This window comes from Ammodytes marinus (assembly GCF_949987685.1).
Source record: "Ammodytes marinus genome assembly, chromosome: 18".
NCBI lineage: Eukaryota > Metazoa > Chordata > Actinopteri > Uranoscopiformes > Ammodytidae > Ammodytes > Ammodytes marinus.
In genome coordinates this window covers 4828107-4854515 of record NC_137222.1, presented here as the reverse complement: position 1 = coordinate 4854515, position 26409 = coordinate 4828107, and the positions used below count along the sequence as shown (strand labels likewise).

The window sequence follows — 26409 nt, the reverse complement described above, 5'->3', positions numbered from 1 at the left end:
TGTCCATCCATCAGTCCATCCATCCATCTATCTATCGTCTCTCTCGACTGTAAATATATTGCTGCATTATAACATTGCTGTATGCTATGTTATTTTGTTTTAAACATGTAATAGCCCAAATATGAACTACAAAGTCAAATGCTTCTTTCTTGATTAGAATAGATGTATAAAGTAGCAAATAATTAGTTTTGAATGCAAGCCATACACACTGTGGTATCAACCTGCTAACGTTCCTCTAGCTTGAGGGCCAACTGAGGTTAACAGACACCGGACAGGACAGACATTACATCAGCTGGACTATGCTGCCCCCCTCTGGAAATATCTCTTAATTACACTCTGTTAACACATTGAAGTTTTATTTAATTTTTTGTCCAAAATGCAGTTTTGCACTTGCAGGAAGTTTTAATTTTAAATGTATTTTAATTCTTGATTTTTATCTATTTATTTTAATTCATTTACATATTTTTTGTTATTTTTTTGTATTTCCCATGTAGGCTGCTTGGCATTATTTGCAAAAGGTTAAATGATTTTTTTTTAATTGAATTTGAAAACACTGAATAATAAATAAACACGTTTACACTTGCACTCTTTGATATACAGTCTATGTACTTTGGTGCAGGAAGTTGACTCACTCACAACAATAAGATTTTTAGGAAGCAGCTAGACAAAACATTTGTGGGATTTTTGGCGTTATGGAGTTGATTACGCACAACCTTTACGCAAATTTCAACGTTTTGAGCTCCTCTTTAAGTACTTGTCTAAACTTTTCCTTACATACAATACCATCTCTTCAAGGTTTATGACTCCATTGAAACGCTGCCGTTTGGTTTCCCAGCAGGATTGGGCTTCTGGCCTGTGGTTCCTGATGTTGTTCCCCGCTGTTCCCTCCCCTTTCCCGGCTCCTCCTCTGTCTGTGTGTCGGGCTGCTGCTCTCTCGCTCCACCAAGCGAAGCGATTCTTTCCCAAAACTTTCCGGGCTAAAGCTTCCTGGAGCCTCTGTATTATATTTTTTTTTGCAAGGGGGAACCGGTTGGAAACGATGGATCAAAACGAGTAAGATGTGAAATATAAAACAATGGCATTGCTGGACGATCCTATGGACAGACCCTTAACCCCGTTATCCACACTGGAGCAAGTTTCCCACAAAGACTCCCGAGGGAATCGGTCGACGTAAGTCTGGATAAGATGGAGAGAGGAAGCGAAGGCCCGCTTTGCCTGCTAAGCTTAACTCAGGCCTATAGTGCATTGTGGTTATTTAATGATATGTAACATTGCTCACTTTTGACTTAAGTTATTTTACTGACTTTTATTGTTTGTGCAACTTATTGTTTACCAATTGCAGCCTATCGCCTGTTGACGAACGCCGTCAGCTACTGGATGCCTGAATTTCCCCCAAGGGGCTGAATCAATTTGAATCTATTTATCGGTTTGCACGAACGTCCTCATTATTTAATCAAAGAGCTTTTGTGCGGATATTAAATGGATGAATGGGGCGTATACGTGGCACAGAAGTGAAGGAGCAGAGTTAATTTTGCATATAGAAAACTCCATAACACTTTTCATTATATATATGTTAAAGTTAGAAACTTTTGCTGATTTGGCATCACTTTGCAGGTAGTGTGTGTTTGTTCTGTTATGACACACGTATGACAGTCTAGTGCAGGGGATGGATGTTGCAGACAGTGACGCTGAAAATGTGATGTTAATACGCAGCCTAGGTTCTGTAAAAGGTTTTGTAAACAGAGGGGGAAGGGCACTGTAGCTATCAACATGCCAGTTTACAGACACTAGGCTGTGTATTAACACCAGTGTTTCAGTGCACACACATCACAGGACAGTGAGGAGATATTCATAGTTCATCAGAGTTTGACAAAAAAAATATTTTGACAACAAGCATTCTCCAGAATCCCTGACTCTAGTGACTTTAACATTGAGTTCCCAAATGCCAGATGAAGCCTTCCCTACCATTTGATCAACCCAACTAATAGCTTCTGACACTAAGTAAAGATGATTTCTGAGTGAACTATTCCAATATTGCTTGTGTGTATTTTTTTTGACTCGATGACATTGCTAATGCCGGTCACTTGAATGATCTTTTGAGTATAAATAAAGCTTATGTATACATTATATAGGTCAATGACATATAAGGGTTTTCAACAGGCCAATTTTGAAATACAAAAAATAGGAAAATTTAAGTGCTGTATCAGTGATTACTATTTCACCCACAAAAATGGCGTATATTATTTGTATGTGTGTGTGTCCAGGTGTGAATTGGAGCATGGCGTTGAGAGGAGACAGAGGAGGCGTGTACCGTCTCCCTCAGCCCTCCAGCTGTGTGCCGAGCCTGAGGCAGAGGCTCCAGAGAGCAGGAGGAAAGCAGCTGGCATGAGGTGAGAGAAATGTTTACCTCTGTATGGCTGCAGCTTATATAGTCAATATGATGTCACCACTATGTACAACTGCAAGGATGAGGCGATGAATAGATCACATGGTTGGATATTTACCTGTATGTCTGTACTTCATTTTTAACGAGAACTCTTTTGATGTATATGCAAAAGTTTTGTGGCATACTTAAAAAAAGATTATCTTATTATTTTAATGGAATTTTTTATTTTGCCTTGTTTATGATTATGCTTTCTTACATATTAGTATCCCCAAAATTAATGAAATTAAAAAAAAATACCCAGATTCTCCTGTTACGGCTTCTGCAATGAGGTATTTGCTGTTTTTCTCTGTTTTTAATCACTGTAAAACCCAAATGCTGAAGTTTAGGACCAATGGTCAGACGAAAAACTTTGAAATATGCACTATATTCTGTCTCTGATGTGTATGTGTAACAGGCTAATTTCACACATACTAATGTGGCAAAAACAATAATATATAATCATCTTTAATTGTAAATTATGAGTTAAATGTATCAGTCAGTGAGTTAAACCCCTGAAGAAATCCAACAGAGATACATATTAAATTCTAAACTGGATTAATTTCTCTAAAGTTTTCCGCAGTCTTTCTTTAACTGTATTTCTTGCAGCGTTGTAACTCCACCTGACGACTGTGTCACCTGCATGACCAAAGGGCTGTTTACTGATTTAGCCGTTGCTGTGTAAGCAGCGCTCACATAACCAGCGCTGACACCATAAGCCAAATACAGGACGTGTACTCTGTGACTTATCATTTATTCTATACGGATCATTAGAAGTGAGCACACAGACAGATTGCATTGTGTAATCACGAGTATATATCACGCTGCAAGTGTAGCTTTTCACACAACAGCTCTCAGCCAAGCCAACATATTAGCTGTCCTTCTCCTTGGGTGTCACCTTGCAGCTCAAACAGAAACATTTGACCTCTTTATTTGTCAGATTAAAACCAGTGGAGCAGCTTTCTCCAATGCCAAGTCCGACCAACTGTGAGTCCGCCAAGTTGGAGAGGAAGAAATCCCAGCCCACACACGTAGGGGACACAGTCTGATTTTACAATTTACACCAAACATTGTTCAAATTTTTTTTATAATATTTTTTTTTTACACCAGATATTGTAGGCCTACACATTTTTTGCACTTTTTGTATCTAATGTCTATTCTGTTCTTTTTTCAGTTATCAAAGACAAATGTCCACTATCACAAGTTATTTAAGGAGGTCAGCAAAGATGAGCTCCTCAGACAAAGTAAGTTTATCTTAAAATTATCTTTTATATACGACGTCAACAAGGGAAGAAAAAGATTGTGTATCTGAATGTTGGGTACTGTTTTTTTGCCAACAGGTTACACGTGTGCCCTGCAGAGAGACATTTTATATCAGGGCAAGATGTTTGTCTCTGATAACTGGATCTGTTTCCACTCCAAAGTCTTCGGCAGAGACACCAAGGTATTATACAGTATATTCTATTGGATTTGAACCTTTCACTTAGATGTATTGCAGCTAATTTCTCGGTTTTAACTTGATTTAATTATTTTCCCAATCTTCAGATTTCGATCCCAGCCGTGTCTGTGACGTTCATCAAAAAAACTAAGACTGCATTATTGGTGCCAAACGCCCTTGTGATAGAAACTAAAAGTTTTCAGGTAAGAAGACTGTCGCGATATAACAGTTTTTATCCCAGTTTTAACATAAACATTAAAAAGTAACGCTAAATGTTTTCCAGCATGTGTTTGTGTCCTTACTCTCTCGGAACAACACCTACAAACTTCTGAGGGGCGTCTGCATTCATTTGGAGGTAAAAAGCATCTCAATTTTTGTATCTGTTTATTGGTTTTTCACTTATCAAACAAGACCGATTGAATATAGATTATTTAGAAATGTACGTTCCCATAGACAACAACCAACAACAAGCATAAGATGAAACAATATGCAGTATACATTTGAACTAGTGGTGGGCCGATGACGGCGTTAACGTGCTGCGTTAACGCCAGACTCTTATCGGCGATAAACAAAAATATCGCCGTTAATCTCTTGTTCCTCTTATTTTAGCACGGATGTATACCTGGCCGAATTGCACTGTAGTGCACGAGTCAGAACGAGTCCGACTTCGCACCTGTGTAGCCTACCACATCAAACGTAACGTGCTGACATGGATGCAGCTAGGAAGCCGCCGGGTTTGCTTCAGGGAAAATGTATTTTTAAGAAGCTTCCCAATGGAAACCTCGACAAGACCAAGGTTGTTTGCACCTTGTGCAATGCGGAATTGGTTTACTGTAGGAGTTCTAACAGTCTGTGCTCTCGGAAGCGGCCGGGGCATGCGTGTGTGCAATGGGAGAGCTTTGTGTGGAGAGAAAAAAGAGGCAAGGGAAATCGCCAAAGCCAATGCATAGCCTCGACTCATTAAAGGTTGAACATCACTGAATTACACAACATGTAGGCTAGCCTATGGCTTAAGGCTATGGAAATCATTATGGAAACAATATTTTTTTTTATCAGTGATAGCTCAGCTGATCTCGTTGCTATAGAGACCACGTCCGTCCGCTTTGTTTGACAACTGACAGAGCTGCCAAGTCTCACCCTTTTGGCCGTGAGACACACTCATATCAACCAGCTCACACTCTCACACGCTAGCCTACAACTCAAATTTCTCACACGGAGAAGTTAATCCCCAAAATAACGATTGTTTTGCGGGACTTTTATTTTGACAGTCTTATATTGAAAAGCTAACGGACATGAGTTCCGTGACATCCTCTTTCTGCACGCAAGTTAACTTGATGCATTAGGTGTGCACCTGCACAGGAGATGAGCCCCTGGTCTGATGCGCCACCTGGCTTGAGAAACACGTCCTCAAAGACTTACTTTGAGTCATTATTTAGGGAGCACACACATATTATGAATGAATTCAAATGAGACATTTTAATCTAGATTAATCTAGATTAATTCCAAAATTAATCTAGATTAAAAAAATTAATCTATGCCCACCTCTAATTTGAACTCAAACACATGGTTGCATTATATTGTAATTATGGTCCTAAAACAAAAGAGAATATTAGACTTTTAGTAACCAAGTGACCAGTAAAAATACGAGCTAATGCAATTGTTGCACTATGTCTGAAGGCTAGCATGTTAGCTTAACAACTTTATCAGGGGATAGTATTTCATTGTTATGTTTATAGCTTGTTTGTTTATACTATAAAACAAATTGTCTTCTACATACTATTGTGTGTACTCTTTAGGTGGATAAGACCTGTGGCAGCACCGTAACTTCCTCCTGTGAAAACAGCTTCAGCATAAACTGCCCATCGTCGCTTCCTCTGGTCAGTGCTTGTGTGTGTGTATGTCCTTGTGTGTGTATGTGTGTGTTTTGATTTTGTCTCCTCACAGTGTGTGTGGAGGGGGTCTGTTTCATGTTTTTGCAAAGGGTGTAACTATTTATTTACTGTTTTTAAATTTTCCATTGTGATGTAAGCCCTATAGCAATGCCTTGTTCCCTATGTTATACAATACCCCTCCCTGTATGTGGTGGCGTCCATTGTATCTATTGTATGTTCTCCTGTGATGTGCACGGCAGGACTTCACTGCAGACTTCTCTGACCTGGATGGAGTGGTGCACCAGAGACGGCAGGAGATGATGGAAAGCAGCAGCTCCGGCTCTCAAACTCCAGATTATGAGAAAATAACTGGTGGGTGTGTGTGTGTGTGCACACTGTGTCCTTAACCCTCAAGCCATTTACAAAGCTACTGTATACTCACTGTCATGGGCGTAGTAGTGGGGGGGAGAGTGGAACAGAGTGAATACCCAGGGCACTCATAAGTCTGTGTGGGGGGCTAAAAAAGATTTTTAAAATGTATATAATAAGTGTAATAAATATATCACAATTAAGTAAAAAACAGCCCAAACAGTTCATACATTCATGTAAACAATTGCAGACTCAATCATTTCTAACACACAGACAAAAAAACTGTGACAGATTAAGTGAGAAATGTGGCCCGCAGAGACTGTTTACGTATGTAAGTCATACATACATACAGTGCTACGTTTTATGATAAGTTTTGTGCTCCGCCCCTGCTTACTGTAATCCACCGTACACACTTTATAGAGCTTTTTCCTTCTCTCTAAAATGTGCTTAGGGTGTCAGGTGTTCCTGTAGCTCAGTCTTTAATGCGCACATACTTGAATCGAAGCCCATTGAAAATGGAACCATTGAGGCTTTTGTTATCGCAAATACAGCTGGCATGAAAGCACGTGATGACCCTATTGTACGATCCATTACATCTTCAGCTTATTGTTTAACGTAATAATATCGAGCGTGGCGGAAAGTACCTGCCGATCTGTAGGGGATGTTTGTGTTTGTAATACTAATATTTACACGTTGGAAGTCATAAGTTCCTTTCTGTGTATAATTTCAGATTTTGTCGGCCTCCCGGACACGTTTCTGAGTGCGGTGAAAGAAGCCGAAGTTTCAGTCCACGCAGACATCCACCTGCAGACTCCAAGCCAAAAACACGGAGCCGCCCTTAAGAACGGTGCTTTGAAAAAAAAACTAATTCCTTTGTGTTAACATGAGCTTTGTTAAAGACTTGTGTAGTTTTAGGTTTCAGAGTCAATGGAAACATCCGTTTAGTTGGCAAATATTATAATTCATTTTCCTGTTAGGAGTTGAGAGATGAGAAGATTCATACCACTCCCATTTAGTAAAAATTAAGCTATCACAAGGAACTGGTTAGCCTAGCTTTGAATAAACACTGGACACTTTTGTTAGGGAAATAAATCCACAAGTTATAACATATGAAAGTTTTTAAAGTATTTTTTAATGTTTTTGGATCCATATTTTGTTAACTTTGGACATAGCCAGGCTGTTTCCCCCTGTTTTTATGCCAAGCTAACCTTTTTCTGGTTTCTTCTTACCAGGGGCGGCAGTGGCGAAGTGGGTAGGGCGTTCGCCTCTGGTGTGCAGGGTCGGAGGTTCGATCCCCCGTCTCCCCGCCACATGTCGAAGTGTCCCTGGGCAAGACACTGAACCCCAAATTGCTCCCGATAGTTAGCTTAGTTAGCTTAGCACCCTAGTGCTAAACCTACCCTGCGTGGTAGCTGCTGCTATCGGTGTATGAATGTGTGTGTGACTGGGTGAATGTGTACAAAAAACAATGTAAAGCGCTTTGAGTCTGTGATAAACGGAGATATAGCGCTATACAAGTCCATTTACCATTTACCATAAAGACATGAAAATGGCATCAATCTAATTATCTAACCACATGAAAACAAATACGCGTATTTTCCCAAAATGTCAGTGTTCCTTTACTGATTCAGCTAGTCAAATAACATATACTGTATAACTTATCAGATATTTCTCATTTTGTTTTTCTCCTCGTAGGACCTACACATCCAACACTCAAAACCAAACCGTCACAGCCCATGTCGTTACACACCATCCTCCTCATCTACTTGTTTTTGTGAGTAGCCTTTCATTATGTGTAATACGATAAGCTAGGGCGCTCTGACAAGACAATAGTCACCAGCTCATTTCCATTATTTGGGGCGGGTTATTTTCCATTCGTTTTGTGTGTCTGTCGGTATTTGAATGTTTCATGTTTCTTCCCAGAGTTACTGTGCTGGTCCTGTCATCCTGCTACATGGCCTTTAAGATCATGGCTCTGGAGCATCGTTTGAACTCCCTGGTGACAATTGGGGAACAAGTTCATACTGGGTAAGGGCTAGAATCACACACTAAAGAGGGCTTTCTTTCTGTCTGTCACTGTTGTAGTCAAGCGACCTAAACAGAGACCAAATTATTACCAGAACCAGAGTGTATCAAGAAGACTGAGGCTTTAAAGGGTTTTAGACTAAAGTACAAAACCTAGACCAAGGCAGGAGAAGGACCAAACCAGTGCAATTCCCACATTGCTAGACATATTTAAAGCTACAGTGCGTAACTTTTTTTGTATAAATGAATGTTGGTCACATTCAAGCCAACGCCAAACGAGTTGACACAAAGTTGATTAAGCCTATCAGCTCCACAAACTGATGTCCCCCCCCCCCTCCCACCAACACTCAAGGTCTCAAGTTTTAAAACACTGCTCCTTGATGATCATTTTGGGAGTATCGCCATCTCCAAATGCACTTATACTATTTTATTTATTTCTGTAAAGCAACTTCACACATTATTATGTTAATGATTTTCTTATGCGTTAAATACATGTTGTTTCAGTAATGCCGTGAGCCACCGGTCCCAGAATGAAGCCAATGCTGAGATCTTTGGAGAACTTTCTACCAACCTGCTCAAGCTAGAAAAGGTTTGTCGTGTTTTCCATGAACCGCACAGTGAATATTATCTCTGAACTATCTCTTTATGTTCACTTGTTCTTGTCCTCTGCTTTGACTGCCTATCTGTCTGGGAGATCAGATTCCATATTTTGCATACACAATGTGGGCTGTGATCTCTCAACCAAACTTTAAAGTGGCAAACAACATTGGAGGCTTTCGAATGCTTAAAAGTATAAAAAGAGACATTTGGGGATGTATGCTTATTTGCTTTCTTTACTTGAAGATTCAAAGTTGGATCTATGACGGTTAAAAGTAGTTTAATGTGTTTACAAAATAATATATTTTTATAATTCTTAGTAGCAGAATAATTCCATCATCGTAAATCTAAACTGCATTATCTTGAGGCAACTGAATCCAAACGTCAGACTATAATATATTTGGAATGAAAATTGTGGGCCCTGCTGCTGTGAACAACAACAGTGAAACAGTAACTTTTAAGGAAGCTTTCTAACTTCAAACAGTGTTCCAGGGATTCAATTTCCCTGTTAGCAAAGTTTGTTTATTCAGTTAAGAGAGTTTGAAAATGTTGACTTTTCTGACACACCCAAATTGTGCACCTTTAACCTAAATATATAGTGGCACTGGCAAACAACATGAAGGCTTTTGAAGGCTTAAAATCACAACAAAAACAACATTGAAGGATGTACACTTATTTGCTTTCTTTGCTTGAAGATTCTAAGTCATATCTGTGACAGTTAAAATATGTTAAATGTGTTTGAATGTATATTTTTTTCAGCTGTGCTATATTTTTAAATCCTAGATTCAAAGAAACCTTCGGAAGCTACTTGAAGAGACTTAGGAGAAGACAGTTGTGTCCTTTTCCTTTTTCCTATTCATTTCAAGCGTGATCAGGTTTGGTAACAGATCTGTTGCCAAAGCTTTCTTAATGTAACTGTGTGAACTTCTAAACTTAAAACTGTGCAATAATAGCTTTTCCTTTCATCTTTTTCTTACTCAGGATTCTTTCTGAACAAAAAATGTTTTGCTGGAGTAGCGTGTTAGTATGCTAGCGTTAGTGATGAGAAAACGTTTTAAGCATATGCTGTATTTATCTGAGAGTATGAGGTGCCGTTTAGGCCATATATCAAGAAGGAAATACACACTTTCATCTTGCACACAAACTACTTTTTCCTCGCAAAAAGTTGAATGTGTGCGAGATAAATAGTATGTGTGCAAGCTAAAAGGTAGTATACTGAGCTATATAAAGGCACTGCCATATCCAACCAACAACCCATAGCATTGCGCTTTGCCTTTTATTTGAATATTAGCTTACACACACACACAATACTTTTTAGCTTGCACACAGAAAACTTTTTGCGAGAAAAATTTGTTTGTGTGCGATTGTGAAAGTGAGTGTGCATGCTTTTTATGTGTGTGTGCCATGTGAAAGTGGAGTATGTGTATGCTCTCTTGATATACAGTATGGCCTAAACGACACCTCATAGAAGAGCTTTTATTTTGCATTTCACAATAGTGGGATTTGTAGGGTCCAAAGGTAGCATTTCAATGTTTTCCAAACATTTTTTAAAAGGTCAACTTGTGCATTTCATGTGTTTATATTGTTAGAGAAAAAAAAGCTAATTAATTGTATTTATGTCATGGTATGTACTGTATATACGTAGATAAGTCAGCTAGAGATCTTTTGTACACTATCTTTTAACTAAATTCTTCTGAGAGTTTGCAGCATCTAAAGACATGAAAACATGTTGAGATCATTCCCAAATGAGAGAAAGTGTGGCCGATTGTTTGTAAGTTTTTTAACCCTGTAAATCACGGGTAAATGTACGAAACATAACTTAAAAAGAGCTTCTCAACTGATCAAATGTGTCCCGTTTCACTTGATTTGAAACTTTTCTTTGTGTTGCTGTCGAGCGTTTTGTGTATTAACGGAGCTGTCAATCATTTCAGGTGCAGTAGAAGGGAATGAACCCAATGTGCCTTTAACAACTGTTGTACATATCGCATTCAAAAAAATAATAAATGTGTCTTGTACAGCGTCTGTTGAACTTTTTATTTTGAGAGTATTTGTGTTTGAGACGCTGAAAAGGAACAGTTACATAAGGCTGACCTTTCAGTTAAGTACTTCTAAATATTCCACTCCCCCTGTAAATATTTTACTGTTTGCTTCACTACATTTTGTCGGACAGATGTAGTTACTTTTTCAGTTCGTCATTCCCTTCTTGTCCAGTGAAAACCACATATCTCCAGCCTTAAAGGTGGTGTCAGCGATTCTGGAGAATGCATTTGTCAAAATCACTGAATATCTCCTCACAATCTGCTAACTGTCCTTACTTTGTGTGCGCTGGAAGAAGAAATCTGGTGTAAATACACACCCATAGGCTCTCTAAACTGGTAACAAGGGGGCCCACAGTAGGAAGCAATATGCCTGTTTACAAAGCCTAGGCTGGGTATTAACATTGGATTATTTTTCAGTGCACAGACAGTAGACTTGTTTGACCAACAACTATTTTGTCAAAAAGCATTCTCCAAAATTGCTGCAATATCTGAATACTTCTTCCATCAAGTGTGGGTGTTCAGAGCATTTAAATTACAAAGCAGTACAATTAGCTTTTAAATAAGGATAATGAAGTATTTAGAACAATACTCCCCTCTGAAATGTAGTGGAGTAGAAGTATAAATCAGTATAAAATCAAATGTAAATCCATTGGATAAATATGCTGCAGCACTAACTGCTGTAATGCACAAACATGGCCTGTGTGTTTTGGTTTGGGCTCTTCACTCCCACTCGGTGATGACTCATATCATGTTCTTTCAGCTCCTGATTTATTCCTTCAGTGACATTTTTGAAAATATTCACGATGCGGCTCATGATGTGAACACTTGTAGTTCATCAAACAAAACATAACTCGACACACAGTTTGTTTATTTAGTTTTCAATCTTATGTAAAGTTTTGCTACTTTTACTAAGAGATCTGAGTATTTTGGAAAGTAATAACGATAAGTACATTAGAGCTGCAACAATTAATCGATGAATCGATTATTAATCGATTATTAAAATAATCGCCAACTATTTTGATAATCGATTAATCGTCTTGAGTAATTTTTGAATAAAAAATGTCCAAATTCTCTGATTTCAGCTTCTCAAATGTGAATATTTTCTGGTTTATTTAATCCCATTATGACAGTAAACTGAAATATCCGTGTGTTTTGGACATAACAATACATTTGAGGACGTCAACATGGGCTTTGGAAAATTGATCAAAATTTTTCACCATTTTCTGACATTTTACGGGCCAAAACACTAATCAATTAATAATCGATTAATCGAGAAAATAATCGACAGATTAATCGATTATCAGAATAATCGTTAGTTGCAGCCCTTAAGTACATATAGTCCACTACATTTCAAAGGCAAAGTGTGTACCTTTAAGGTGCACCATGCAGTTTAAGAGGAGGGGAATTGGTTTACATTCACAGAGCCTGCAGTTAGTTGACAACAAATGTTTTCTCTGTGTGACCTTTGTTATAATTCTTCTGCTGCTGTTTGAATGAACCTCAGGACAGGTTGGATGGAGCACTGGACTGGTTTTATTTCTGCAACATGGAATAGCAAACACAACCAGTGTGCAATGAATTGAAAGCCTTGCAGTCTGTTCTCGCTCGCACCACAGCGTGAAAGCATTTTACTTCCGACAGTAAACATACTTGTAAATAAAATATAAAAACATAAAATATCCTAATGGTCTGTAATAGTGAGTAACAGTCAATAAATAAATGCTATTATTTATATTGACAGCATTCAGAATGATCTCTACTTACATAATATTAGTCTAACATCAAAACAGAGCATTCACATGTATGAGCATCACTCAGTTTTTGCAATCACAAGTCCAAAATAAAGCCTATACTGCCATCTCGTGGCATTAAAACATAACATGTTCAAAACACATATTGAAAAGTCCGGTTTAAAAGAGCATTCAAATAATAATTACACATAACAACATTGCATATAAAACAGTACAAATAAACATACCTGCAACATGGAAAATAGCAAACACAACCAGTGTGCAATTAATTGAAAGGCCTTGCAGTCTGTTCTCGCTCGCACTACAAAAGAGGAGCTGGGCATTAGCATATACAGGTCACGTACACCTCGTGCTGAAAGTAACTAGCTAAAACCTTCTAACACATGTTGGCTGCTAGCCCAAAGACTCTTCAAACACTACGGCAATAATTCGTCACAAAACAACGAAACTACTGGTTTTACAGATGCCTCATTAGTCAAGCATGTTATACAACAAATGCTGATAGTTTACACATCATATGAACCGTAGTTTTCACTTATTACTGACTTTATGTCCGAGCGAACTGAACAGAAACTTACCCACAGCGTGAAAGCATTTTACTTCTGGGCGCAAAACAAAATGCCCAGCATTAAGTATGAAACCAACTTCCGCTGTAGACTTTCACAATAAAATACACAAATTCCTTTTGTTGCAGTCCCAAGTTTGACAGGAATTTAACATTTAAGCCAAGTAATTATTTACACTGTTACATCTACATGTAATTCTTACTATTAAATAATTCCATTAACATAAACCAAACTGTGGGCCCTGCTGCTGTAAACAACCACAGTGAAACTAACTTTTCAGGAAGCTTCTTACTTTAAACAGTGTTCTACGGATCACATTTTCCTGCGAGGAAAGTTTTTTTATTAAGTTTATGAGAATATATCTTACAAATTGTTCAATTCGCTGACACACCCAAAGTTACATAGTGCACCTTTAAAATAATCTATGTCTAGGGTACTACAATTAATTCATATTAAGTCATGTATTACTTTGCAGATTCAGATGATTGATTAAAATCATAACAAGCAACGAGCAAATAAAATACGATGTATTATAAATTAATATGGGGGAAACTCTCAAGCTTGCATTGTATAAAGTCATATTATTCATGTATTTTACCAGATGCAATACTCAAGTGATGTACTATGATGATTCAGTTTAGTTTTTTATTTTAAGTATATTTTCATGCTCATACTTTTACTTTATTAACATTATGAATGCAGGACTTTTACATTTAACCGTATATTTCTTCTCTGGGGTAATTCTAAATTTACCTCTGCCTTATAGCCATTAATATAAATACCCAATGCATAAGTATATTAGCAAATATCATGCAAAACGATGCCCAACAAAAGATACAACACACACACACACACACACACACACACACACACACACACACACACACACACACACACACACACACACACACACACACACACACACGCCTGCGCGCAAAGGGTATGTGCATTAGAAACAAATGCATGTAATGTGCATTTCTAGAAATCAGTTATCAGGATGTTTATTGTTGCTCTCTGCACAGAGCAGCCCGCCCCGCCTCCCTCCTGAGCTCTCAGCCAATGACGCGCGCGCATCCACACCTCGTCTGCCTATCAACCCGCGTGCGGCCCCCCGGCACCCCCTCCCTTTGCATGACGTAACAAGCCAGACTGAAAGTGCAATGGCGATATTGGACAATAACAGCCGTCGCTTTGGGGGACCACATCTGTATTATGTGGCTACGGTTGAAGAAAACACGTCCGGTGGGCTGCAAAAACACATGTAAAATACTGCGCGCGACAACCTGCGAGCGGCCACGGGGGGATTTCACAGCCTGTGAACGCGATGACAGTTTAGACTAAAAAAACGCTGGTAAGTGCAAAACTCTAGCTATTGCAACAGCTTTTTGGGGAAAAACATCAGGTTATTTTTTTTCTTTTTATTTAAAAAAAAAATGCCTTTTCAGTAAATGGTCTCGTGCAGTCTCCAAACGCTTCAGATTTCAAAGGGGCGTGGTGGCCTGGGTACCACTTCTGTCTAAAAGGATGCTGATAGCTTAGCAACAGCGACAAGGAAGGAGAGGAGAGGAGAGGAGCTAGACAATGGATGTGCGATTCTGTCAGCCGGGTTACTGGGCAGGCTGAGCAGAGCTGAGCTGAGCAGTGCTTCGTTTGGCTGGAGATAGACGGGATCTTCAGTAGCGCGTGCAAGAGACAACCCACAAGGAGCCTTTCAAATGTAAACAAAGGGTGTGGGCCTGCTGTCAGCTGGCCTGTTATAGCATCCATGACTGTGCTGAGATCTCACACACACATGATGCAGCAGACATTTTTAAAGTCACTACTGGCTGATTTAAAGGTGGAGTCAGCGATTCTTCTCATTGTCAAAATCCCTTTTTTAGTCAAAATCTGTAAATATCTCCTCACAATATCCTACCTGTGTACTGTGTGTGTGTGAGTGCACTGAACGAAAAATCCAGTGTTAAGACACAGCCTTTGAACGGACATGTTGCTAGCTACGGTGGGCCCCCTTTGTTTACATTCCCTATTGTTTACATATCAGTTTCCAGGGCCTAGGCTGTGAACTATTAACACCAGATTTGTTTTCAGTGCACACACATTACGGACAGGTAGTGGATTGGGAAGAGATATTCACTGATTTTTTTGACAAATAGTGATTTTGACAAAAATCACTCTCAAGCATTCTGCACTTACTCTTTTACAATCAGAAATATGAGTCTCTCTCTTCTACACTTTTTTATTTGTCCTTGCACTACTTTTGTGTTTATTTGTGTGTCAGGTGTTGCTCTCTTCACTTGTGTGTGTTTCTATCATACATTTTTCTTCTTCTATATTGCATTACCGAGAGGAGCCTGGGACTTTCAGAATTTCATTGCCAGTGACCGCTGCTGTAACTGTTGTGCATATATGACAAATAAACCATCCTGAATCTTGAATCCCCAGGTGTAATGTGTAGACAGGCGGCATGTCCAAGCATTCTCCAGAATTGCTGACTCCACCTTTAATCACCCAGCACAATGAGAAAATATATATATATATATTTTTTAGCTTAACATGTGTTGACATAATGACTTATTCCTCTGGCCAGGTGTCAGGTGTAGACAGACCGTCGGCATGGCCACGCAGGAGCCGTCCCCTCCGTCGTCCATGGAGAGCAACAAGCCCGGCTTCCCCAAGAAGATCCTGGGGAACAAGCTGGAGGACAAGCACCTGTGTAACCTCTGCCACAACATCCTGAGGAGACCATTCCAGGCACAGTGTGGACATCGCTTCTGCTCCTACTGCTTCAACAGGACAGTCAGGTGAGGACAATGAAGTATAGCAAACTGAACTGAACACTAATGTATAGCCTCCCTAGGCCTACTGAACTAAACCTTGAAGTATACAGAGAGTGTCTATAGTTGTGTTAGGGCAGAGTAAGTGATTCTGGAGAACGCGTGTTGTCAATATCACTTTTTGTCAAATCAGTGAATATCTCCTCATGATCCGCTACCTGTCTCTACTGCCTATGGCTGTGCTAGAAAGAAAATCCAGTTTTAATACACAGCCTAGGCTCTGTCTGTACATGTATATTGCTAGCTAGAGTGGGCCCCCCTTGCTTTCAATGGTGGAAGTATAAAAGTATCAATAGCAGTGTATGTATTCCCTGCTGTATTTTTCTTGCTTATTAAACTGAAAGACCCATAGTTCTTTTGTTAGTGTTGTTTACAAAAAAGACGGATCACTGTATGGATCTAATGATGTTTGGAAACTGTAATCTAAATACAATGTAACTCCAAACAAAGATAATCATTTAAAAAAAGTAGCTATAACACAGTGTAGAATACTCAGTTATAGGTAAAGGTCATGTACCTAAAATATTTACACCTATCATACTTAAAAAAAAAAAAGAAAGAAAAATAACTTAGTTGTTTTCCATCACTGTGTATCTGATATACATGCATGCTTTTGATATGCAGTATACATATCAGTGTTTACTGTTGTTGTGTTGCAGTAATGGACCCCAGAAATGTGGCGCCTGCATCAAAGAGGACATTTTTGAGGATCCAACATCGATTTTGAAACCAGGATGTGTGAGTTTTAATACATTTTTATTCAATTAAGGAAGAATTTTTTTTTGCCTTGAACTGAAATGTTAATTTTGAATGTATCTTCGGTGGAACTGCTAACATCTGAAACATGACATTGCTTTCTTGTAATGCTTTAATTTTCCAGATACTACGTAGCTACCTAGACCTAACTCAAGGACTAAACTTAGAAACACTTCATCTTAGGAGCCGTAAAGTTGATTGATGATAAATTCAACACAACCAGTTTGGCCTTCCCTGTTTACCTTTGACTGCGTATCTTTCCATCACCGCAGGGTTTTTCTCTATAAACGCTTGGAAACTGGAACATAACTCTAGATTCCTTTTGATAATGGATGAGAATGAACTTGCCTGTTCTACTCCTAAAGCTACATTCACGCCTCACTGAGCCGCAGACGCACGCAGTCTACTCGGCTTCCAGGGTTTGTTCAGACGTTAAGAGGCGCCTCATGCTTTATTTGTGAGCAGACATGCAGGAAAAAATTTTTGTGCTCACAAATTCTCTTGTAGACGCATACTGTACGTACTTAAAAAGCCTAGTGCCAAAGGGTATGTAGCTTGTAGCGGGTTTGAGACAGGTTAATAATGTAGCGTGCCAGTCAGAGTCAAGCCTGACAAATAATCAGGGATAAAGAACTTAAAATGTTAGGTCAAACCATTCAAATATTAAGGCAGCAACAGCACATTAAAAGGCTACTTTCGGCAGCAATGAAGAAATGCGTAGATGTAATTCTAGTAGGTTTAATTAAGTTCAATAAACAAATATACACATACAGTATATGTTGACAGGGCACTACTTCTTTCAACATATATATTGTATACAATGGAACAGGGCAGGTGGACAAACTTAGCAGAAAGACATTGTGACATGAAATCCTTTTGTTTTCTCCTCTGTTTTTTTTAAGGCTTTTCCTGACAACGCAGTTCGAAGGGAAGTGGAACACCTGTTAGCCATTTGCATCAATGAGAGCTGCACTTGGAAAGGCAGCATTAAAGATTACGAGGTGAGGAGACCCTTGACCTACTTTCAGTTTTTGCTTTAGTGTAATAGGTGGCGATGTTCTGTTGACTGTTTATCGTCTTGTGATGCTCACTTTTACATGATAAATAATTAATTTGATATCATAGCCAGCCTTCTAATGTCTGTTTATTGACAATGAAGGCACATCAGGAAATGTATAAACATGCAGCTTAAAGTTGCAGTGTTTAATGAGAATTTCTGTTTTTTAGAAGAGACTTGGTTGAAATGGAATACAATATACATAAGTATGTTTTTATTTATGAATAATTTTTTTTTAATACCTTAGAATGAGTCTGTTATATATACTAAAGAGCCACCATGTTGCACCGCCATGTAGTAGCCCCTTCTGCAAATGATCAAGGGAGCGTTGCAATCTAGAATATCACCACTAGATGGCACCAAAACAAACAATAACTACACACTGTACCTTTTTAATCTCTGCTTTTTACAGATAAACCACGAGGGGAAGTGTGAGTTCATGATCGTCCCGTGCCCGTCATGCAAAGAACGCGTTCGCTTCAACGAACAGGAGCGTCACAACGAGAGAGAGTGCCCGGAGAGGACACTCAACTGCAAGTACTGCAAGGAGCCATTCCACTTCAAAAACATTAAGGTTAGGAATTATTTATATTGACTGGCTGAGATGCTAAGATGCTAAGCAGCTTGTGTGGGCTGGTGCAGCTATAACACAAAAGCTCTTTGTATGACTGTATGAAATAAACTTTTTTTCCTTTTCTACTCAGGCACATGATGAGATCTGTCCAAAGTACCCGATGATCTGTGAAGGCTGTGCCAAGAAGAAAATACCCAGAGAAAAGGTAAATGTGTTAAACAACGTTATGATACACACGACATGGAGGCAATTTGTTGTCACATGTTGCTACTTAATAGTTTGTACCAGTAGTATCAGAGCTAAGTTTCTTTTTTTTTCCTGAAAAACATTTTCTTGGACATTTTTGGAGAAACTCTCCAGGGTTATTCCCAGACTCCTCAAAGACATTACAACGACAGAGTTTTAGGACTACCTTGAGGGGGGGGGGGGAATCAGAAACATTGACAATATTAACAGAATCATTTTACTACAAAAAAGTTGTAATATTATCTTGTAAAATTGCAGCTTTATTCTCGTAATGTTACAACTCTATTCTATTTTTTTTTGTATTTCTTTAGTATGTGGACCATATCAAGTTCTGCAGCAAATTCCGAACTCCATGTCGATTTCATGTCGTGGGATGTGATATGTCTGTAAGTACTCAATAATGACTTATTAACACACACATTCAGTTTTGGGACTGGATGAAGATTGTGCCGTTGGCAAAATCTAGTCTAGATCTTTAGAACAGTAAGCGCTACAGTCAACAAAAACTGAAAATTCCTCTGGTCACTTTAACATTCCTTCCTCCTTATAGGTGGAAAAAGAGAAGATCCACGAGCACGAGCGCACCTACGCGTACGAGCACCTGAACCTGCTGCTGCACTACATCATGGGCATGAAGGTGAGCATGGAGGGCCTGCAGCCCGCCGGCCTGGAGCTGGCCGGACACAAGCTGCTGGAGCTCCAGACCTCTCTCAGGGAGCTGGAGGCCAGAGTGTCCCAGCTCAGCATCACCTCCTCTGGGCCTCCCGTGCAGGGAAACGCCACCACCTCCACTGCTAACGCTACTGCCTCAACCTCCACATCCACAAGCTCTGGTCCCCCTGGTCCACCACCACCCATCACTCAAGCTGCCCTCCTCCCACCACCACTACCCACTATCATACCCACATTAGCGCCCACTCTGTCGGTGTCGACCTCATTCACGCCCCTGCCCAGTTCGGTGGGCGCTGCTTTGGAGCTACAGCTGCACAGCGAGAAGACCAAGGTGGTGGAGTTGGGCAGGAGGTGCACGGAACTGGAAGTGAAATCCGGCACGTTTGAGAATGTGGTGTGTGTCCTGAACCGAGAGGTGGAGAGGTTCGCCACCACCATGGAGGCCAGCAACCGGCAACACAAACTGGACCAGGACAAGATCGAGGCTCTCAGTAATAAGGTATAAGGCTGAGACTTATCTAAATGAATTCATGACAAATATATTTTTAGATTCAGTCTGACTGGAGGATATAATTATCTCAATAGTCAGTCTTGAATAAACTTCCATGAATCTGCCTGGAAAGCATAGAAAAAGACACTCCTATAACTTATATAAGGTTGGAACTACAGCCAGCCTAGTTTCAAACTTCAGTTTTAATGTGTCAAATATTGAATGGATCTATTAAAGAACCAATAGCCCTGTTAACACCCAGTGTGTGTGTGTGTGTATTAATTTGCCAGGTGCGACAGCTGGAGCGTACAGTGGGTTTAAAGGACCTGACCGTGGCTGAGATGGAAGGCAGACTGAGGGAAATGTCCGCCACCACCTTTGACGGCGTCTTCGTCTGGAGGATCGCCGACTTCGCCAAGAAGAGACAGGACGCCATCGCCGGTCGAGCCCCCGCCATGTTTTCACCAGGTGACATAATCCATTATTACAGATCAGAGGTCTCCATAGGTCCCACATGTTAGCCTGGCTAGACTATAGCCTTATCTCTATCACTCTCTGTGGGGAGGAGCTGGTCATGCCAGGCTACCAAAATGTGGGATCCAATCGAAACAGACCTGTAAATAAACATGATACCCGATCCAAAATGGTCCCAACTCAGGCCTTTGGTTATGGGTCCGTTCCATTCAGACCTTCAATCTTTTACTAAAGCTGAATCTCCATTTTGTTTCCTCTCAGCCTTCTACACCAGTAAATACGGCTATAAGATGTGTCTGCGGATCTACCTGAATGGAGACGGGACGGGGCGTGGCAGCCACTTGTCCCTGTTCTTTGTGGTGATGAGGGGGCTGAGTGACGCGCTGCTCAAATGGCCTTTCAACCAGAAGGTAAAGCACATACTGACTAAAGGGCTTACTTACTTACAGTTGGATTCCTTTTGGTCAGGCGAGTTGGACAGATCCCGGCAACATTTCTCCAACCGATCTGCTACCAGCTGCTTTTGTGATGTTATTTGACAGGTTGTTAGTGACTATTGCTGTTGCCAGGCAAGGGGTGTGTAGGGGTGGAATGTCAACAAGCTTACTCTGGAATGTCATTCTACACCTTTAATGCGTTTAAAGTTTGAACTTCTAACTTAACAGTAGGTCACATAGGTCAAAAAACGAAGTTTGAAGCATGAACACATGTTAACATAACCTCTGATTTGCCTTGTTGCCAGGTAACCCTGATGCTGCTGGACCAGAGCAACAGGGAACACATCATTGACGCGTTCCGCCCTGATGTCACTTCCTCTTCCTTCCAGCGTCCGGTCAGTGAGATGAACATCGCCTCAGGCTGCCCGCTCTTCTGCCCGCTCTCCAAGCTCGACGCCAAGAACTCTTATATCCGCGACGACAACATCTTCATCAAGGCTATAGTGGACCTCACAGGCCTCTAGGGGGCACCAGAGAGTGGCATTCAAAAATAACAGGCAGCTCTTTTGACCATTTAAGGCTATGTTTTTATGGGCTAAGTCGTGGTCATTTTTAGGGCTCTTGTTCAGGGCATCTAACTGTCCCCTTACTGTAGCTTGAGGGAGACTAAACATGCTAGTGAGCGTTTGCTGCATGTGGCTATGGTTTGCACAGTTCAGATTGCAGTGAAAGTGGCGTTATATCTATTGGTCTCAACGTGAGGACCGCAGTCATTGCTGTACGTTTTTCGGGTGCAAAGCGTTGTTTTTTTTTATGTCATCGCAACATCTACGTTTTCAGGTTAAAGGAAACGGTAGCTAGCACCGGTGCAGCGGGGTCCGTGCGGTGTTGACTGGAAAGCAGAGATGTCGAAGTGAAGAGTAGATGATGGAGGGAGTAAAAAAGAGTGAAAAGAATATTTTTATCTTTTTATCTCCTACGTTTGAAAAGGCGAGGTGTTAGGGAAATACGCAGACTGTGTTAGAATTACAGATAGTTGACGTGGTGATTTTGATGTTGCTATAGAAAGCTGGCAGTAGACCGTCTACTATTATAGTAAACTTTAGAGCATGGCTTGATGCATTTCTTTCATTATTTTTTTTTTGCTTTTTCCTTGCAGATTGTGGATATTGTGAGCTTCTCAATTCCAGTGTCGAGTGAATTTGCATAGACAAACGTGGAGTTATGTTATGAATAAGATTATAGGCATTCTTTTGCCATATTTTTTTTTTGTTGCGCTAAAACGTGCATGCCGCTGGTGTTTTTTAAGTAGAAAAATAGCTCCTTATTTTCCAAACCGAGCTTTATGAAGGTTTTTTCCTCGTTTGGGTGTTGAAAAATCGTTAGTGAATTAGCCATCCGTGATGGTGGACATTGCCTGCATGTCTTTTGGAACCAGGCTATTTTACATGTTAAGAAGTTATAGTGTCGCGTATATATTTGTTCCTGTTTAAAAAGGGGTTTTGGTGGTTCTGATGGGTGGAATCAATGGTACATCTGTGGAAGATACAGTGGAGTTACCAAGGAGACAAGGGCAGCTTGCCAGTCGAAACCTGAGGGCGTAAAACTTCAAAAAACATGTGTTTATTTTTTGTCTTTTTTTCCGACAAAATACACATGTCTAGAGTATTTGCGCCCCAGGTAAAATTCTCACTAAAAAGCTCACATCTCAACACATAGTACTGTTCCCCACCGCAGACTTGAGGTCAACACAGATTCCACAAAATGAGGGAATTGTTCGTTCCTTGTTTTCTGTCCATATTACAGTATATATCTATATATACAGTGCATTTATGTGTTTCTGCTGCTGCTCTTAAGATAGAATACTGATGTGAATCTAATATATATGTTGGTGCAAATATAATATTTTGAGGTTTGAGAGGCTGAGGTGAAGAGATTGTAATATTTAGTTGTAGGGATATTATTGACATGATTTATTGCCCCCGATAACTCCTTCAGGCGAGACACTGCTAGTCAACAGGGTAACATTTTTAACTCAAAGATATCATCATGAAACTTTGGAAATTTGGCAATATCAAACTAATTACAGTAGCCTATATGTAAATCGGCATCTTTTTAGAAAATAAATAATACTTTTCGGCGCGTTTTTAAGAACAAAATGTATTATAAAACAGATAATTAACAACATAGGAACAAATCCTTTGGTAATAACCTTAAGAATAGTGCTTAGAATGATTATGGAAAGTTTAGCTTATGTAAGTGCATTTGAAGTTGAGATTTGTGGTTCAGAGTATTGGAAAAAAACGAATGTTGAGATAATTGCTGTTAAAGATGGTTGTGTAGGAGAAATATACCGACGCAAACAGATAAAGTTTAGTGAAATGTAACAGCTAAATGTACATTTTGGAACTCTGACTTACACTAGTATGAAAGTACACATTAAAACAATAGTCAACGATCTCTAAATTGAAGGGTGCTTGAATAAATAATGTTTTTTTGTCTGCAGTGTCTCGCCTTAAACTTCAGTGTAACTTAAATGTGCTCTCACTGATTTTTCCAACAAGGCACTTATTAGGAAAGCTGCATAATATGTTTAAACATGACATGCACTTCTCCTATGTGTCCACCAGAGATCACTGTTGTACTTAACTTACTTAGCATGCATGCTGAGGTTTTTGACGGTTCACGCTGGCCTGTTAAAGAAAAAAACAGTCTCGACCTGTATTGGAACCTCTCTGTGCATGGGAGGCTTCAATTCACATCCACTGTGTGTGAAGTTCACGCGGGATTTTGCTCTCCGCGCGTGAAAAGAACGTTTATTTGTATTCGTTTTTGGGGATGAAAATACCTAATCATAGAAATAGATATTATGTTATACCTGGTGTTGCCGCTTCTGTTTTTTAAAAACAGAAGCGCTCGCCTATATTCATAGCAATTTATAAATATGTATCTTTTATATCATAATGTTGAAATAAATCTATATATCAATGTTAATAAGCAGGAGATGTTATAATTAACATAGTATTACTAAATACCCTATTAATTCTATATCTATATACCAGCGTTTTGTTTGTCAAGATGGTTTGAACAGGCCAGGAAGACCCCCTCCCCCCCCCCCTATTTGTGCAGTAAGGACTTATGATTCCTTCTAGATGAGTGCAATATATGATTATGTCTGTTAGATTTTGATGACGCTTCGGCTTATAAGGGTTTACAGAAGTCACACTCGACTTAAATGTTTACATCACTCATTGCGTGATAAGGGACTGCAACCATTTCTAAACTTTTCAAGGAAAAAACTAGGTGCTTTTTTCTTCCCATTAAGCTAAATATCACCATCATGTGAATCTGTAGTCATTTGTGAAGGGAAAATGTGCTTAACATTTTTGAGTGCAAGACCATTTCAATGTTGAGGAATTCATGCTATATATATATTTACAGTATGTGGGTTTTTATAGTTAATTACCTTAAAATGTTTCCATGAAGACTGGGCATGTAATATAAGTAGAAATTACATGCACTTTTTAAAATTTTAGCGTTCTTGTAAATGTGCCAAAATCTAAACATTACCTCCATCTACTAACACTAATGTTGTATTGCAAGTTGTATTTTATGTTCTATGCTAAACAATATAATAATTTATATGGTGCCAAATATGTTTATAATTGAGTTTGTGCTGCTTGTGTGCGTGTGTGTGTGTGTGTGTGTGTGTGTGTGTGTGTGTGTGTGTGTGTGTGTGTGTGTGTGTGTGTGTGCATGATGATGCATTGGTCACACCAAATGAGATAGTTATTGTTAAAATTACAAACCTTTCCGAGGTTTATTTGAATGTACGTCAGCTTTACTTAATTTTATGCTTTTATTCTGAAAATCACAACGGCAGTACTTTAAGGTGATGCAGTTGACTCCAACCAACTTTTATTTGTGCACTTTGTGTTGGTTGTTTTTCCAAACAGGGTATTTACATGAGTTTGATTTATGTAACTAATCTATTGTGAAATCAGAGCCATATTTACATATATATTCTGATGTGGATCATTGATGTATTATGCTTAAAAGGACATGCAGTATGTTAATAAAGTTTGCTGGTTTCAGCTTGTTGATTAAGTGAAAGTCATTTTTTTTATTATAGCTTAGCCACTTTATGGCAGCCTTTTTTTTAAAGTAAAGTTACAAGTGCAACAATCTTAAAATCTTAATTCAAAATCATACAGAAGTATTTAAAGAAATTACTCATTATGCAGAAAAGTGGCCCCCTGTGAATTGCATGTTATTATATATCACACCATTAGAGCATTTTACTGAGGTGGAGCTACTATTTAAATGAGACCTTCTTTAGTAAATTTGTAAAGGTATTTTCAACCACTGCTCCACTAGAGGGCACTATGGGTGAAGTCTTTGCTGTCAATGTAGTTACACGGTAAACTGAAAATAAAAATTAGGAAAATAAATTGAGTTAATGAAATGCTAAGTCTTCATAAATAAGAATACAGTGGGCAAACACAGAGGAAGGCGTGAGCCTCAATGCAACACTGTGCATTGTACATACTGTACATAGACATACTGTTGTCTGGATGCTAATAATAAGTCTTAATTTTATTTCCTTTAACTTCTTAAATGCACAAAGATGGAGCTGAGAACCGGACGTGTTGTATAATACATGAGCAGAAGTTATTAGTTGAGTCACAGATGCTGCGGAGTACAGAGGAAGTGAACTGATTAAACAGTGGTTACCTGTTCAGGATGTGGTCGCGTCAAGAGAGAGTGATCTTTTTCTCATGACCTCTTTCTTTTGACAATGAAAGAGGAAACATTTAAATGTTCTCTTTTTCTTCCTGTTGTTTTCTTCCTATTCTACTTTTCACAAATTGTTTTATGTATTAAATTTAATAACTATAGTTGCTTTGTAGATTCAAATTGTAAAGACAAAACACACAGTCATCTTATGAAATACAACATAATATTGTTGTAGATTAACCATATCCCGAATTCACAAGCACTGAACAGCCTCCAAAGCTGAATTAGTACTTCTTAAAATCATTGAGTTATTGTGCCTCTAACCAAACCTTAATCACACCAGTGTCCCATCAGAACATTTTATTTTGAAGGGTACAGACAGATGTCGTAGGCCTACAGTTGATTTTGGCATCAAATCAGAGAAACGCTAGTAAGTATGTCATCCTGGTTGTCATGGATAAGCAACACATTTTGTTGTTTGGGCTGCCCAACTTGATGTCCTGAGCTCAAAGATGTTTGCATGCGTTGACAGTGGAGCAAACATGGGATAAACATCTGCATGTTGTTGACTATACCTCCGATTTGGAAAAAGACGACACAACTCGTGCACACGTTTCCTCTGTTGCTAAATGAATCTCCACACAGATGTTCCAGTGTTGAGATCAGTGTGGATAAATCTCTGAGATTTACGGTACTTTCTGGACCATCCAGTATGTGTCTTATTGGGTTTAGTATCACAGTGTTGTTGACACCTGTACTGATGAACACATGGTGGAAAGAAGAAGTAGAAAACATTAAGGCTTTTGCACCTGTGGAGCTGAGATACTAACAAGCACAGAATGGAAATATCTCCTCAGAATTCGCTCACGTTAAGATGTGATACAAGTTATCCTCAGCGGATCACGGCTGACAGGAAAACAGATGGAAAAATAATGATGGAAAAAATTCCACCTGTGCTTCTGCTTTCCTCTGTCAGTTGACTGTGCTGAATGTCCTCCAGTGATGCAGAAAAATATGTTAATACATGATATGGTATAACTGATGTCCAAGTGGG

At 39.3% G+C, this 26409-nt stretch overlaps 2 protein-coding genes across 2 annotated transcripts; both read left to right on the top strand.

Moving 5' to 3' along the window:
- The first annotated feature begins 956 nt into the window (after positions 1-956).
- On the top strand, positions 957-10703 carry LOC307264779 (GRAM domain-containing protein 2B-like). Its single transcript, XM_080046283.1, has 14 exons — positions 957-1170; positions 2265-2390; positions 3363-3453; positions 3597-3666; positions 3763-3866; positions 3968-4063; positions 4144-4215; positions 5657-5737; positions 5992-6103; positions 6831-6947; positions 7796-7874; positions 8024-8128; positions 8630-8714; positions 9506-10703. Exons 1-14 carry the CDS (start codon positions 1076-1078, stop codon positions 9542-9544), a joined length of 1272 nt encoding a protein of 423 aa, XP_079902409.1. The 5' UTR covers positions 957-1075; the 3' UTR covers positions 9545-10703.
- Positions 10704-15691: 4988 nt separating this feature from the next.
- Positions 15692-21142, top strand: LOC307264785 (TNF receptor-associated factor 2-like; the record flags this gene model as incomplete). Its single annotated transcript, XM_080046290.1, has 10 exons — positions 15692-15879; positions 16572-16650; positions 17571-17669; positions 18138-18299; positions 18430-18504; positions 18857-18931; positions 19096-19716; positions 19998-20175; positions 20443-20591; positions 20924-21142. The coding sequence occupies 10 exons, from the start codon at positions 15692-15694 to the stop codon at positions 21140-21142; spliced, it is 1845 nt and encodes a 614-aa protein (XP_079902416.1).
- Between the last annotated feature and the right edge of the window lie 5267 nt (positions 21143-26409).

What these genes read in the sequence shown, in the direction of transcription:
- LOC307264779 (XM_080046283.1), top strand. Translation starts at nt 1,076, where the DNA reads ATGGCATTGCTGGACGATCCTATGGACAGACCCTTAACCCCGTTATCC. An exon ending in TCCCGAGGGAATCGGTCGAC is followed by an intron (nt 1,171 to 2,264) that starts GTAAGTCTGGAT and finishes GTGTGTGTCCAG; the next exon opens with GTGTGAATTGGAGCATGGCG. An exon ending in CGGAGCCGCCCTTAAGAACG is followed by an intron (nt 6,948 to 7,795) that starts GTGCTTTGAAAA and finishes TTCTCCTCGTAG; the next exon opens with GACCTACACATCCAACACTC.